Source organism: Aspergillus homomorphus, assembly GCF_003184865.1.
Source record: "Aspergillus homomorphus CBS 101889 unplaced genomic scaffold BO97scaffold_24, whole genome shotgun sequence".
Taxonomy (NCBI): domain Eukaryota; kingdom Fungi; phylum Ascomycota; class Eurotiomycetes; order Eurotiales; family Aspergillaceae; genus Aspergillus; species Aspergillus homomorphus.
Window position 1 is genome coordinate 165,538 of NW_020291910.1, and position 13,953 is coordinate 179,490.

A 13,953-nucleotide genomic window follows, 5' to 3' on the forward strand; every position below is an offset into this window, starting at 1 on the left:
GCTGTCAATTGGCGGTGGAGATTCCTTTGCTCCAACACTTACAGCCAATTACCGCACGGGTCCGCAATTCGGCTGCCTGGATGCTCCGCGCTGTCCAGGCAACAGGTATTGTATGGTAATCTGGTAAGATATCATTGACAGGAATCCCCGCTAGAGCACAGCCACCGTATCCACTGCCAAGCCACAGACTCCCAGCCACCTGGTGACGTCGGAGCCGGCTGCGGAATAATCTCTCTCCGTTCATAGCACATCGCTTACATAACTCTTGCATTATCAGCTCGGTGGGGTCCGTGCGTTATCGCAGAAAAAAAGTAAAATGAACCCCCGGATCTAGTAGGCTTATCAGAAATCTAGCCTTGCGTGTCCATCATTCGAGTTTTGTGTGCGTGGCGCGGCATGATCGACTTCGAGGCCTAATCACTGAGAGAATTTGACCCGCCCATCTCCCCATCATGCATTCCTACGTGCGACCGAACCAGTTTGTCGCCTTCAAGCTCCCGTCCGATCAGACGAGGATCCAGAAGATTGTCCCCAACACGTATGCGCCTCCCGCTCCAATTGAGCGACGGGCTCGATATATCTCTAATTCTCCCTAGCTGACAGGCGGGTCTTTGCAGCCAAGTATTCCTAGGCAAATATGGTACATTCCCCGCCAACCAGATCATCGGCCGTCCGTTCTACCTGACCTTCGACATCCACGAGACGCCCGGCGAAACCGATAGCACGTACCTGCGCATTGTTTCGGCGGCCGAACTCCATGCGGAACACCTCATTGCCGAGGGCGAAGGCGATGGCGACGACCAAGAGCCCGCCGTTGAGGCCGCGACGATGCGCACGAACCGCGACACGATCGACGATCGCTCAACCCAGAAGCTGACCATCGAGGAGATCGAGGCCCTGAAGAAGGAGAGCACGGGAGCAGGAAAGGAGATCATTGCCAAGCTGTTAGAGTCGCATTCGGCAATTGACCAGAAGACGGCATTCTCGCTGGCGAAGTACAAGTTGCGCAAGGAGCGGAAGTACATGAAGCGGTTCACGGTCATCCCCTTGGATGTCAGTCTGTTGACGAATTACATGCTGCAAGACAAGGAGGCGGCGAGGACTTTGGAGATGCGCGATGAGGCGCTCGGTCTGCTTGGATGCTGGGGCAATGTGCACCACGGAGGAAGCACATCATTCGATATGGAGACGGTGCTGTCGAACCCAAACGGGCGGTACCTCGTCGTTGACGATACGGGTGGCTTGGTGGTTGCTGCTATGGCGGAAAGGATGGGGATTCTCTACCCGCATGATGGTGACTTCGACGAGGAACAGCAGGATGCTCATCAGAAGGTACCTGCGACGGCAGGCGCTCAAGGGGAGCACGACGGAGAGGCACCATCTACCGAGGGTGCTACGTCACGTCGCAACCGTCGCCCACAGATGTCTGCCCAAGGAAATACCATCACTCTGCTTCACGCGAACAAACAACCGAACATCAGTCTCTTGAAATACTTCGGATACGAGGCGGACGACCCGAGTGAAACCCACCCTCTTTACACGAACTTCAAGACCGTCTCCTTCATGCAGCTCTTGGACCCCAACGCAGACAGCATTTACGATCAGGAACCAGCGGAGATTCCCGCAGAAGAGCTATCCACATATAAGTCCAGCAAGCGCAGTGCCTATCACCGCAAGCGCGGCCGGTGGATGCGCGTACGACGAGTCGTCGACGAGGCGCGGGCGGGCGGTTTCGATGGCTTGGTCATCGCGACTCTGATGGACCCGAGCAGTGTTCTGAAACATACGATCCCACTATTGGCCGGCTCGGCTCCTGTTGCCGTATACTCGCCTAATATCGAGCCCCTGACGGAGGTAATGGATCTGTACTCCACCGCCAGGAAGACCGCTTTTATCAACCGAAGGCGCGAGCTCATGGAGCAGCGGGCGACGTCCGATGACCCGGTCGACGTGCGATCTGAGCTGGAGGAAGAGTTCCCTCTCGACCCGACCCTGTTACTGGCGCCCACGTTAGAGACATCGAGAGTGCGCGTGTGGCAGGTCCTGCCAGGGCGCTCACATCCCATGATGTCCAGTCGGGGTGGGGCTGACGGCTTCATTTTCCACGGTATCAAGGTCATTCCCACACAAGAACACATTGAGGCAGCAGGAAATCCCAGCCGCAAAAAGAGGAAGATTGCCCGGTCAGATGAGACCCCAGCGGACAGTGGTGAGGGTGCTGATGTGGAAATGACTGCGTAGATTCTGATGGATGGCCAGATCCACAATACTGTCCAGGTCATGTTGAAACATGTAAAATAGAGGCTCTACGAACCATCAAGCCGGGACCTAATCCTTATGTGGAAACACTTGACGATGATGCAAATGTCCAAAAGAAATCTCAGACCACAATTCTGTTACTGATCTGAGCGAAGTGATGCACAAACAATGCCTCCCTCTATTCGGTAGTCTACAGATCTTTACGTAGTAGGCCCTACCCGGCCGACATATCGAACCACGTTGATTTCCGCTTTCACAACGCTCATATTCAAATATACACAAGAGTAAAGTGACAGAACTTCGGCAGCCATCCTGGAGGGTTTCGTCACACGCTGACCCAGAGGGCTAAGGTAAAATCAAAGCAATACATCTATCCTAGAAGCTCTTCCCCATGAACTTTCTCTTGGTGAAGCTGAGCCACCACTAAATAAACCCACATTAGCCAGTGCGCACACAAACTGATTTATCGAAACATACCTTCGAGGGACCAACACCGCCGGGGTATAATCTAGCGTGCAGCCGAATAGCGATCTCCTGTCGCACCTGAGACAAATACCTAAACCAGCCCCCGCATCAGCAATCCATTCCCGCACATCGATATTATTGTGGAAGAGACATACTGTCTAAGTGTTTCGGCATCCTGACGATCGCGGGGAGCCTCGAAAGCCTGGTTCAAAGGGAAGGCCACGTCACCGGGAATAGCAAAGTGATCGAGCGCGACATTGATCAGAGCCTAAGCGGGACAGAAAAACCGCCGTCCGTCAGCCACGTTTCCCCTCTTCACCGATGCAAGAGTATTCCTCATCCACTGCAACACGTGTTTGCTGGAACTCCTTACCTTCTCCGCATCGCGAGCGGTCATCGCCGGCTTCACCTTTCCCAAGCACTCCGTGATGAACAGCGTTCCATAGATGAGCATGCGGTCCGCGGGGCCATTGATCTCGAAGTTGCGGAAGAGAACATTGGCGCGGAAGAGCGACAGGATCTCGTCCACGCAGTCGTAGGACTCGCTGTCGGGGGGCACTTCGGTGTCGGCGTTAGGCGGTAGCGGAGGGAGAGTGTATGCGGGGCCGCGAGTGCGGGTGCGGAGGGGGAGGACGGGGAAGTTGCCTGCAGGAGAAAGAGGGAGAGAAAGTGAGTTAGTTTTTGATACGTTTGGTTTTGTTGCTCTCTCATGAAAGGTTTAAATGTGATGCGCATGGAGGGGACGCATTCCGCCATACCTATTACGGGGACATCCCGGTCCTCGAGGAAGATGGAGTGGTAGGCCTGGACCAGTGTCAGGGGAAGTGTAGTTGAGTCAATTGTCGGCGGAAGTCACAGATGCACTTACAGGCATGACGTGATAGTATAGGGAGAGCAATGGGGTCCCCTTAGAGCCTGTCTAATGAGGATTGTTGTTGTTGGGTCAGGAGAACGCAGTGGGCGGGGAGGGAGGGCTGATAGAAGGCGGTGCTGCCAGACCGGCGGGAGGTCGCTCGCATGTCATCACCCGCCCGCCGTCTCAGGAGCTTCTCCTCCTCCGCCTTAGGATTTTCCGGCCCCGAACCTCTTTACGCGCTGCGGAAGTTCGACGCGTCTGGCCCTTGCCTTCTGCTTTGCTCCGTGTTTTGCCTCGGTTTTTTTTTTTTCTCTTTGATTGAGTCGAGATTTGATTAGGAGCATTTACATTCAGCTAGCGATCCGATTTCAATATTCGAGATGTCTGATTACGAGGATGAAATGGAGGTGGACGCCCCGTCCAAGAACGCGATCCAGTTCAGCTCCGATAACACCAGTGCTAAGTCCAAAAGACCGGCAGCAGATCTGCCAATTGAGGCTCAAGACAACCTCCCCTGGTCAGTAGACTCCACTGACGAGTCTATGTGGAATTTTCTTGACTGACCTTCCCCAGGGTTGAGAAATACCGACCGAATACTCTAGACGATGTCTCCGGACACCAGGATATCCTAGCCACGATCAACAAATTCGTCGAAGCCAACGTATGCAATTTTTCTCCGCATATCATGCCTAGCCACTCACAAAGCTCTAGCGACTTCCACATCTCCTTCTCTACGGACCCCCTGGTACGGGTAAAACATCTACTATCCTCGCGTTGGCACGACGGATATATGGCAGCAAAAACATGCGGCAGATGGTGCTGGAGCTCAATGCCAGTGACGACCGTGGTATTGATGTCGTCCGGGAGCAGATCAAGACTTTTGCTAGTATGTACACCCACGAGTCATCACGGCGGGGAGCTTCAAACTCACCGCACTTGCGTTAGGCACAAAGCAGATTTTCTCGATGGCACCCGCATCTGCCTCCGGTGGCTCCTCGCTCGCATCCTTCAAACTCATTATTCTTGATGAAGCCGACGCAATGACGGCGACTGCACAGATGGCACTTCGCCGGATCATGGAACGGTACACCGCCAACACCCGATTCTGCATTATTGCCAACTATACACACAAACTCTCTCCCGCCCTTCTCTCCCGTTGCACTCGATTCCGATTTAGTCCTTTGAAAGAGAAGGATATCCGAATTTTGGTGGATCAGGTGATCGAGAAGGAGCAGATCAACATTCAGACGGAGGCAGTAGAGAGCCTGGTTACGTTGAGCAAGGGTGATATGCGACGGGCCTTGAACGTCCTTCAGGCTTGCCATGCGAGCAGTGAGTCGATGCACCCATGATGCCTTCGCAGAAGTACCTTCAATACTGATTGAGTAGGCATACCCCTTCCCATGAAGGATGCGTCTAAAGACCAGCCACGTCCGGAGCCGGAGACGATCACGAATGAAACGATTTACGACTGTATTGCCGCCCCCCACCCCTCTGACATCGAAGAGATAATGCGAACTCTTCTGAACACAAGTGATATCACCTCCTGTCTCAACACCATAAATACCATCAAGACCAACAAGGGTCTTGCTTTGGCGGATATTTTGTCTGCGTTGGGCGATCAGCTGCAACGAGTAGAAGTCCCCGCGCAAACCAGGATCACCTGGCTGGAGGGACTGGCGGAAATAGAATGGAGACTAGCGGGAGGGGGTTCCGAAACAGTGCAGACCGGTGGACTGGTGGGTGTTGTAAGAAACGGCTGTGAACTGATGGATCGGTAGTCACTCCTTTAGCACCATAATAAGAATCATCCTATACCGATACGACAGAAGACAAGGTGATCAGAATCATCCCACTGCACAAGACTGTTCCTTAGTGCTGGTCGTTGGCAAATTGTGCGCTCAGTTGATACGAGAATTACCTAACGGCCAATTAGCCGCACGATTGAATCGCCTGGCTGACGATGAGGCGATCGAATTGGCTGATGATTCAAAAAGTGGGGGGTTGAATGGAAGGAGTTTAATGCAGGAATTCAAAAGGCTTCCTCCACTTCGATCCTTTCAGGGTCTGGTACGGGTTTGAGCCCCCCGCAGCTGGACTGGAGTATCACTTGGGTTCACAGTAGGAACAGGCTTGATCAATTCTCGCAGCATTCAGTCTGAAAATTCTGTGAAAGCGTCTCGAATCGGCAGCATTGCCAGGGTGAATTCAATAGACTGAATCATCTATTGTTGATAAGAAAACACGGGATAGCAGCCAAGACCGCCGGCGGGGAAAAGGCGTTTTCGGTCAAGGATTCTTGACAAAAGTCGACTTTGACAATCCCAGATAAGCTCGGCTAGAATGGTTCAATGGCTCCGTTTTCGCATTTCCGCGGGAGTTGAAGAAGTAATTCTAACGATAAAATCCGCGGATCGAGATTCCCGGCCGTCCTGTGGAGTTGTCTCTCTATTGATATCAATTGTCAATTGCCATTGCACCGAGACCGGGGAGTAGATTAGCCCATTGCACTACCAGCCCAATTCACCTGCCAAGTAGTCATGAAGGACCCTACAGATCTGTAGGGTTTAGCTCCAGCCCAGTTTTTTCTCCTGCGGACCCCGCCGTGGTCGAGGCGAGTCATCTCATCATGATAAGCTCCTTCTCCGCGGCAGACGCCGGGCTGTCGGCCGTGGTTCTTCTCTTATAGAGCGTTCCGGCTGCTTTCCCCTCATTCTTCCCCTCTACTCCTTCTCCTCACTTTTTCTCTCCTACAAATCTCAGGGAAGACGTCGTGTCTGGCTTCTCCATCATGCGTTCCTCTACCCAGCCCTCCAGTCTCTGGCTTGCCCTGCTGGCCATGCCTTTGGCATTGCCAGTATCAGCTGAGAGAATCCTCGGAGCTTACATATTCGCTCGCCATGGAGATCGCACGGCCAAAGTGTTGAAGAACACGGAGCTGACCGATCTGGGCTACAGCGAAGTGTACCAGACTGGCAGCTACTGGCGGAGCCGGTACATCGACTCGAACTCGTCTCTCCAGATCCAAGGGATCAACGAGAACATCGTCAAGTTGAGCCAGATCAGTGCCTCGTCTCCATCCGACGATGTGCTTCAGAACTCGGCCACCGGCTTCCTCCAGGGTGTCTATCCTCCGGTTGGCTCCTCGGCCAACCAAACCCTGGCTAATGGCAGTACGGTCGATTCGCCTCTCAATGGGTACCAGCTGATCCCTATCTCCCTCACCGAGTCTGGTTCAAACAGTGAGGACACTGTCTGGCTGCAGAGCTCCACGGATTGCGAAAACGCGAAGGTCAGTAGCAACAACTACTACAGCTCGGCACTTTACAACTCGTTGCACACCTCCACCAAGGGCTTCTATCAGTCCCTGTCTTCTCTACTCGAGGAAGCCTTCTCCGACTCCCAGATGAGCTTCAGGAACGCTTACACGATCTTCGACTACCTTAATGTTGGGTACATCCACAACACCAGCAACGTCCCAACTGAGGAGCAGCTGCACCAGGCCTTCCTCCTGGCCAATGTCGAACAATACAACCTAGCCTACAACTCCTCAGAAACTATCCGCGCCATTGCAGGGGCCATTCTAGCAGGAGATGTGCTCACCGGCCTGAACAAGACTATCGCCTCTAAGGGAAAATCCAAGCTGAACATCCAGTTCGGCTCCTACGGTACATTCATGTCGTACTTTGGCCTTGCTCAGTTGCCAGCTGCGGGCGTCAACTTCACTGGCCTCCCTGATTACGCCTCCTCGATGGCATGGGAACTGGTTACCAACTCGACGGATTCTTTTCCCTCGGCCTCCGACATCAGCGTGCGCTTTGTCTTCCACAATGGAACCCTGTCGTCCGGCTCGCCAACCGAGTATCCTCTCTATGGCAAGTCTAGCTCGACTATTTCCTGGTCTGAATTCTCGGAGCTCTCGAGCAAGATTGCCGTAACCTCCACCAAGCAGTGGTGCAACGTGTGCGGCAACACCAATGGCGATTGTGCGGCCTACTCAACCAGCTCGAACCCCACCACCACTACTTCGTCTCAGTCGAAGAGCGACGGTGGCGTTTCTCGGCCCGTGGCCGGTGTCATCGGTGCCATGGTGACCTTGGCTGTGATCCTTGGCCTCGAGGCACTGTTCCTCCTTGCGGGTGGCTTCCGCATCACCAAGAAGCGCGCTCCTGTTGCTGCGGCCGCTTCTGCTGATGCTGAGAAGTGAGCTCCATACGAGGCGGATGTGCCTGGTGCCAGGGCTAGAATGGTAACGACGGAACGATTTATGGTATGACAGTCAGACGGATGTTTCTTCGTGCGGCGATAATAGCAGTTATCAGTGAAAATGACACTATGCTTCCTACAGTCTTATACTGTGTGGTTTGTAAACCTGTCTAGTCGGCACTCTGACAAAACATGGGTTTTGGGGAAAGTTTTTCAGACTATAATCACATGCGAATGGACCCACAAAGAAGTAGAGCAAGTATATATACTTGCAAGTTGGTAATTCCGAAAGTATTGACTATCACAGTGACCCTCACAGCCTGTTGATCGACATAGTCTTTTGCGACATTCACGGCATCTATAGGAGGGCTTCGAACTGGGTGTTTTGTTGATTACTTTGTAAATTCAATGACTCTAGCATGTCTGAGTGACTATCCTCATAGAAACCAATAGCTATCTTAGTTCCGACTTGTACAAACAGTCATCATGAACGAAAACAAGACTCAATGGTAGTTGGGATCGGGTGGTGGACTTCTCTACTATCGGATTCGTGACGTGACGTGACGCAGCCGAAAGTTTCCCGGGAAAGCTTCATCTCCGACTGCATCTTCAACCCTCTTGCAATCCTCCGCGGCTCAATCAATTCCACCTCACCACGGGGCGTAGAGCCCACGAGCATTGACATCCGATACACTTGCCACTTTCTTCTTCTAGCTACATGCAGCATACCCACTATACCAGCTGACGTACATTGCGCTAAGCCATCCTCAACCTTCACCCTCTTGCGCATCATATCTTCCTTCCACCTCCGACCACGCCTTTCCAACCCCACGATCCCTACCGCAACCACAACCACCACAAGAACAAACCCAACAAAATGTCAACGCAGTACAACACCGAACCGCCCGCGACAGCGACAGCGACGCTGCACACGACGCTAGGGCCAATCCACATCTCACTCTTCGGCACGCAAACGCCGCTGACGACGCGGAACTTCCTGCAACACGTAGCAGACAACTACTACACGGGGACGATCTTCCACCGGATCGTGCCGGGGTTCGTGATCCAGGGCGGCGACCCGACAGGCACAGGCGCAGGCGGAACATCGATCTACGAGGAACCGGAATTCGAGACGGATCCGGACGCGCGCGACCCGACGGAGAAGATCGTGCTGCGCGATGAGCTGCACAGCCGGCTGCGGTTCAACCGGCGCGGGCTGGTCGGGATGGCGAAGAGCGAGGACGGCACGTACGGCAGCCAGTTCTTCATCACCCTGGCCAACACGGAGCGCGAGCTGAACGGGCAGTGTACGCTGTTCGGGCGTGTCGAGGGCGATAGTATCTTCACTGTGCTTAAGATCGCGGAGGCGGAGGTTGTAGAGGGTACTGAGCGGCCTGTTTATCCTGTTAAGGTGACCGGGTGTGAGGTCGGGGAGTTGGGCAAGTTCGCGGGCAAGGTGGTGCTGGATCGGCGGCGGCAAGGACTGGCTTCTTCTGATGCCATCGCTGCGGAAAAGAAGGATAAAGGGGCTGCTGCTGCTGGTGCTGGGGGCGGCAAGAAGAAGAGCAAGAAGCCGAAGAAGACGCTGTTGAGTTTTGCCGGTGGGGATGGGGATGAGGACGCCGAGGAAGAGGAGATGCCTGCGAGACCGAAGTATAACGCTGCGCTCGTCACGGATCTATCATCGCCGTCTACGAAGAAGAAACACGAGCCAGAGTCAACATCTGCCCATAACAAACGCCCTCCTCCTCATTCGTCCCCTCCTAAAGCCCCCGCTGCAGACACCACCACCACCACTCACAAAATCATTCCCGACCCTTCGACCCAACTCCCACTCCCAGACCCCGAATCCCCCGCCCGCTCCCCTTCCCCAGAAGTCTCAGCCTCAACCTCCACCGCAGCACCCAAGAAATCCCGCCTAGACCGCACCAACGCCGAGATCGAATCCGTGATGGCCTCCATGCGCCGCACGATCCCCTCAAATACAACGGACACCACGCACAAGAAATCCGCCCTAGAGGCCATGATCCCTGCATCGGCCATCCGGGGCCGACGCCGTCCTCCCCCAGGCAACAGCAGCAGCAGCACCACAACCATGACCGGAAGCGGCAGCGGCAGCGGCAGCGGCCTAACAGGCTTCAGCAGCTCAACCGACGCGCAAGCCCTGAAGATGTTCAACGCCTTCAAAGCGAAGCTCGAGAACGCAGACGCAGTCACCACGACCACAAACAACCACAACCACAAGAACCCATCATCAACCGCAAAACGCAACCCCAACCCTACCACCAGCAGCAGCCGCGAAGAAGACCAAGAAGAAGACGAAGAAGCCCAACTCTGCGACCTCCACTTCATCGCAAACTGCCAATCCTGCCAATCCTGGAACGAGCAACCTGACGACGCCGCATTCAACTCCAACGCAGCCGCAGCCGCCGATGGCGCAGACAACGACAGGGGGTGGCTGACGCACCAGCTGCGGTTCGGGAAGGATACGCTGGGCAAGGACTTGAAGTGGAAGCAGGAGCATTCGGACGACGTGGACTCGCTGATGGTGATCGATCCGCGCGAGAAGGAGCGCGAGATTAGCGGGAAGAGTGGGAAGAGACGGGGGTTGGAGCGAGAGAGGGAGAGGGAGCGCAAGCGGGGGCGCGTTGGGGATTTGGAGTGGGAGAGGGAGAGGAGGCGGTAAGCTTGTATGTATGTATGTATGTATGTATGTAGGTGAATATGCAATTCACTCTGAAGGAATCTAGTACCTATGTATCCGAATTGGAAAAGAAGGATGATCTGGATGTGTATTATAAGTCAGTAGTCACTGTATATATTCACCATGTCAACTCAATTCTGTACTACTAAGTAGTAAGTAGTATACTACAGATCTCAAACCTAATGGAACACATAGTAACAAGCATATACAACCGTATGCGCGTATATTCTGAAGCAACAACCGCTGTCATTAAAATCGTACTAATTGTCATGTGTTGTCCGCAAGGAAAGAAAAGAAAAGAAAACACTTCTAGCATGCATGAGGGCAAGCTTGTCCAGACCACGCGGCATAAAAGCAGACCAGAGTATTGAGATAAGTTAGGTTTTCTTTCCTACTCAACTTGGTCAAGTTGATCTTCTTCCTCCCCGGACAATACTTTCCAGTATGTTCTTTCTTCTCTGCTTTTGTATGTTTTTTTGTTGGTGTGCGGCGGGTCTCAACGGTATCATAACGATAAGAAATGAAATCTAGTTCCAGGGTTGGGGGATGGGTGATCGAAGGGGCAAAGGGGAATGCGGTGCAGGGGAGGGATGGGAGAGGGGAATTCGTGTTGCCTTATACCTGGTGGTGGTTCGGCGGTCGAAAGCCCTTCTTTCGATTAGGAAAAGAGAGAGAGGCAGAGGGAAATGGCAGGAAAAGCAAAGAAAGATATATGCATTTTCCTCTCAAATAGACTTCGCGACTCGACTCGGTTGCTTGGAGCCTCCCACGATATGTTCACTTATTTGTCTCTGCGCTCTCCGGTCCTTGTTTTATTCTTCTACGGACACGCTTCCTTGACGCCCAGAATCCCCCCGTTAGTAGAATGTCATGAAATCAGAAATCAAGCCTTCTTGCGCCGTTTCACGCCGCTACCGAGTCCCTTACCTCCCTGAGAATCGTTGCCCGTATCTAGTCCACCGTATTGCAGGCTCTCGTCCACCGTGTTGGCGGGGCTAGTGGCATCGCTGTCAGGCAAAGACTCGATTCTATTGGAGTCTTTGCCGTTCGAGAGTGACCCATCCGGCCCAAAGCCGGGATGAAGATCGTTCCCACCATACCCGCTCCCATCGAACCCGTGGTAGAATCCGGGGTTGTGCGATGGCGGGTTGGTTCCGCCAAAAAGATCGTTGTCAGCGGGTAGGTTCTCAAAGTCAAACAGCTCGTTCGCGTCCTTGAGACCACCATCGGTGGGACCGGCGGTAACCACCGGATCGGCCGCGGTCGTGGCTGGCACGGTTCCGGCCGGTTCGCCATACCCTAAGCTAGCTTTATTATGTTCAAGGTCTCCAATATCCGTGAAGTAGTCGTTATTGAAAATAGTATCAAGATCAAGTGGGGGAGGGGGGGCACTGCCATCTATGCTGATTCCGGGGATGGTGCCCGTAGGGCTGAGCGGTTGTAAGAGATTGGTCAAGTTCTGCACGGAGCGATCTTGCTCGGCCTGCATCTTGACCAGATTGTCGATCTCGGCCCGTGTATTGGCCAACCGGCCCGAATAGTTATGCGGCATCGGGGGAGGCGTCGGTGTAACCAGGGCGTTGTTTGGAGACACCGCACCATTGACTCCACCCGAGCCTGTCTCATGGGCCATGAGGCGAAGCATGTCTGCACGTTGGCTGGGAGTGAGCGGCGAGTTGCCGCCCGACGTCTCGAGCGATGACAGCACATTCGGAAAGTCGGCAAAACTCGTTGGCATACCGTTTCGTGCATTGGAATTCTGAATGACTGACATGATGTCCCGTTGTGGAGCATGGGACCCCGGCGGCTGTGCCTCCTTCTGCCGGGGACTATTGTCATATACCTCCTCGACATGACCCGACTGAGAGACGCTGGCTTGCCGACCATGCCCGCGCGAGTGTGAACGTTCATAGGTGGTGGAGGCAGGAGACAGGGTCGCCGCACGGCTCTGGCGATCTGGCCCGGGAGGAGCCTTGAGCAAGAGCTGCTGCTTCTTCAAAGACCGCGGTCCGGGGGGGCTGTTCAAGTCGGATGCCCCCAAAGAGCCGAGCGAATAGTCGTCCATGTCAACAACATTGCCTTGCTCCTGAGAAATTGCCCCAGCAAACGAAGTTGCCAGGTTCTGCGGCCCTTCCTGCCCTTGGAGACTGCGATTGTAGACAGTCGCCAAGAACGTCAGGATCGCGTTGATGGAGTTTTCGTGCCGAGTATGCTGTTCTTGGAAGTTGGCTGCCTGCGCATACAGTTGCTCGTGTTCTCTCCGTAGTTTGGTGATGGTGTTGGAGATGATTTGCTGTTGTTGGCGAATCGCTTGCAACTCTCTATAGACTCCCGCGAGTTGATCCTTTGGCATGAGGCTGCCCGTAATGAGGGACAGTTGGCGGTTGCGCGGCCGATCTTCTCGTGCGGGCCCCATGCCATCGTCACCGTACTCGTCGTTCTCATTCTCCTCAATCTCTTCCGTCTTGACCCGCACGTTGCCCTTGCCCGATTTGCTGCCCTGGCCAGCTGCATTTTTAGGTTTTTGAATCAGCCACAATAGATCGGGATGGCCGCGCTTGAAGTATGGATTCGCGTATTCGCTGGGACTCTTATTCTTCCGTTCGCTTGCGCGCATCGAGTTGTCCGAGAGTCCAACCTTCTTGTGGAAGCCGTACATGTTCAACTGGCGAACGAAGGAAGCGTAGTTGTTGTGTTTGAAAAGCTCCGGGATCAGCGTCTTTGCGAATTCATCTTCGTCCATGACGATGAACGAATTGCCGTCGTCCGACCACCGAATCAGCTCGGTGTTCTTGGACTCGTCCAGGAAACTGCGGCCAGTTAGTCATTCATATATATATATATAGATCATTGCATAAGGCTCATTCGCGGACGCGTACCTGCTTAGCTTCTGAACGAAAGGCGGAATTTGTTTCCGTTTGGCCTGCGCCTCTCGCTTCGCGACCATCGCGCGTTCATACAACTCAGTGAGGCTCTCCCCCCATCCCCCCGACTCTCCAGGACCATTGCCGTGGTCTGAGAAAGAACCCGACGTCTGATCATACGCGCGACTGCGGTTGACCAACTGGGTAGGGGTTTGGCGGCGAGCCAGCTGGCCCGAAGCAGTTACGGTGGAAGCCGGGACATCTGGACTCGAGGTGTAGGCGGACGGGTTGTACGTGCTCGCATCGGGGTAAGACGGACTGGACACGTTGGACGAAGTATTCTGGCCCCATTGTAAGAACTGGTCGTTAGACAGCTGGTTACCGGGATTTTGGGGGAAATTCGCGAGCGGGCCCAGCTGAGGGTGAACAATGGGGGAAGTGCCAGGCGCTGGTCGTTTGCGGGTGATTCCTTGAGGGCTCATCACAGGCGACTGAATGACCTACGGGCGGTCGGAAGGAAGGCGGGAGTTGTTTCGGGAAGGCGGGGGGTCTGTCCGTCCGCGTGCTCTATCGTGCTCTGTCGAGCTCAGGAACAGGCA

At 54.2% G+C, this 13,953-nt stretch overlaps 6 protein-coding genes across 6 annotated transcripts; 4 read left to right on the plus strand and 2 right to left on the minus strand.

The window, feature by feature from the left end:
* Positions 1-362: 362 nt before the first annotated feature.
* trm6 (tRNA 1-methyladenosine methyltransferase subunit GCD10) lies at positions 363-2,410 on the plus strand. Its single transcript, XM_025693880.1, has 2 exons — positions 363-538; positions 618-2,410. The coding sequence occupies exons 1-2, from the start codon at positions 453-455 to the stop codon at positions 2,239-2,241; spliced, it is 1,710 nt and encodes a 569-aa protein (XP_025550297.1). The 5' UTR covers positions 363-452; the 3' UTR covers positions 2,242-2,410.
* Positions 2,411-2,494: 84 nt separating this feature from the next.
* On the minus strand, positions 2,495-3,682 carry BO97DRAFT_478734 (actin-related protein 2/3 complex subunit 3). Its single transcript, XM_025700642.1, has 6 exons — positions 3,593-3,682; positions 3,483-3,528; positions 3,098-3,369; positions 2,880-2,992; positions 2,737-2,815; positions 2,495-2,682 (listed from the first exon to the last, which is right to left on the minus strand). The coding sequence occupies exons 1-6, from the start codon at positions 3,596-3,598 to the stop codon at positions 2,635-2,637; spliced, it is 564 nt and encodes a 187-aa protein (XP_025550298.1). The 5' UTR covers positions 3,599-3,682; the 3' UTR covers positions 2,495-2,634.
* Positions 3,683-3,843: 161 nt separating this feature from the next.
* Positions 3,844-5,361, plus strand: BO97DRAFT_471183 (replication factor C subunit 3; the record flags this gene model as incomplete). The annotated part of the gene is made up of 5 exons (XM_025700025.1): positions 3,844-4,097; positions 4,154-4,241; positions 4,292-4,466; positions 4,526-4,912; positions 4,970-5,361. The coding sequence occupies exons 1-5, from the start codon at positions 3,961-3,963 to the stop codon at positions 5,359-5,361; spliced, it is 1,179 nt and encodes a 392-aa protein (XP_025550299.1). The 5' UTR covers positions 3,844-3,960.
* Positions 5,362-6,262: 901 nt separating this feature from the next.
* On the plus strand, positions 6,263-7,931 carry BO97DRAFT_406378 (histidine acid phosphatase). Its single transcript, XM_025695408.1, has one exon. The coding sequence runs from the start codon at positions 6,372-6,374 to the stop codon at positions 7,785-7,787; it is 1,416 nt and encodes a 471-aa protein (XP_025550300.1). The 5' UTR covers positions 6,263-6,371; the 3' UTR covers positions 7,788-7,931.
* Positions 7,932-8,424: 493 nt separating this feature from the next.
* Positions 8,425-10,639, plus strand: cwc27 (putative peptidyl-prolyl cis-trans isomerase; the record flags this gene model as incomplete). Its single annotated transcript, XM_025700643.1, has 2 exons — positions 8,425-10,468; positions 10,537-10,639. Exons 1-2 carry the CDS (start codon positions 8,664-8,666, stop codon positions 10,637-10,639), a joined length of 1,908 nt encoding a protein of 635 aa, XP_025550301.1. The 5' UTR covers positions 8,425-8,663.
* Positions 10,640-11,373: 734 nt separating this feature from the next.
* BO97DRAFT_425776 (heat shock factor family protein) lies at positions 11,374-13,836 on the minus strand (the record flags this gene model as incomplete). Its single annotated transcript, XM_025697094.1, has 2 exons — positions 11,374-13,300; positions 13,370-13,836. 2 exons carry the CDS (start codon positions 13,834-13,836, stop codon positions 11,374-11,376), a joined length of 2,394 nt encoding a protein of 797 aa, XP_025550302.1.
* Between the last annotated feature and the right edge of the window lie 117 nt (positions 13,837-13,953).

What these genes read in the sequence shown, in the direction of transcription:
- trm6 (XM_025693880.1), top strand. Translation starts at nt 453, where the DNA reads ATGCATTCCTACGTGCGACCGAACCAGTTTGTCGCCTTCAAGCTCCCG. An exon ending in CAGAAGATTGTCCCCAACAC is followed by an intron (nt 539 to 617) that starts GTATGCGCCTCC and finishes GGGTCTTTGCAG; the next exon opens with CCAAGTATTCCTAGGCAAAT.
- BO97DRAFT_478734 (XM_025700642.1), bottom strand. An exon ending in GATGCCGAAACACTTAGACA is followed by an intron (nt 2,816 to 2,879) that starts GTATGTCTCTTC and finishes GGGCTGGTTTAG; the next exon opens with GTATTTGTCTCAGGTGCGAC. An exon ending in GCGGTGTTGGTCCCTCGAAG is followed by an intron (nt 2,683 to 2,736) that starts GTATGTTTCGAT and finishes GGGTTTATTTAG; the next exon opens with TGGTGGCTCAGCTTCACCAA.
- BO97DRAFT_406378 (XM_025695408.1), top strand. Translation starts at nt 6,372, where the DNA reads ATGCGTTCCTCTACCCAGCCCTCCAGTCTCTGGCTTGCCCTGCTGGCC.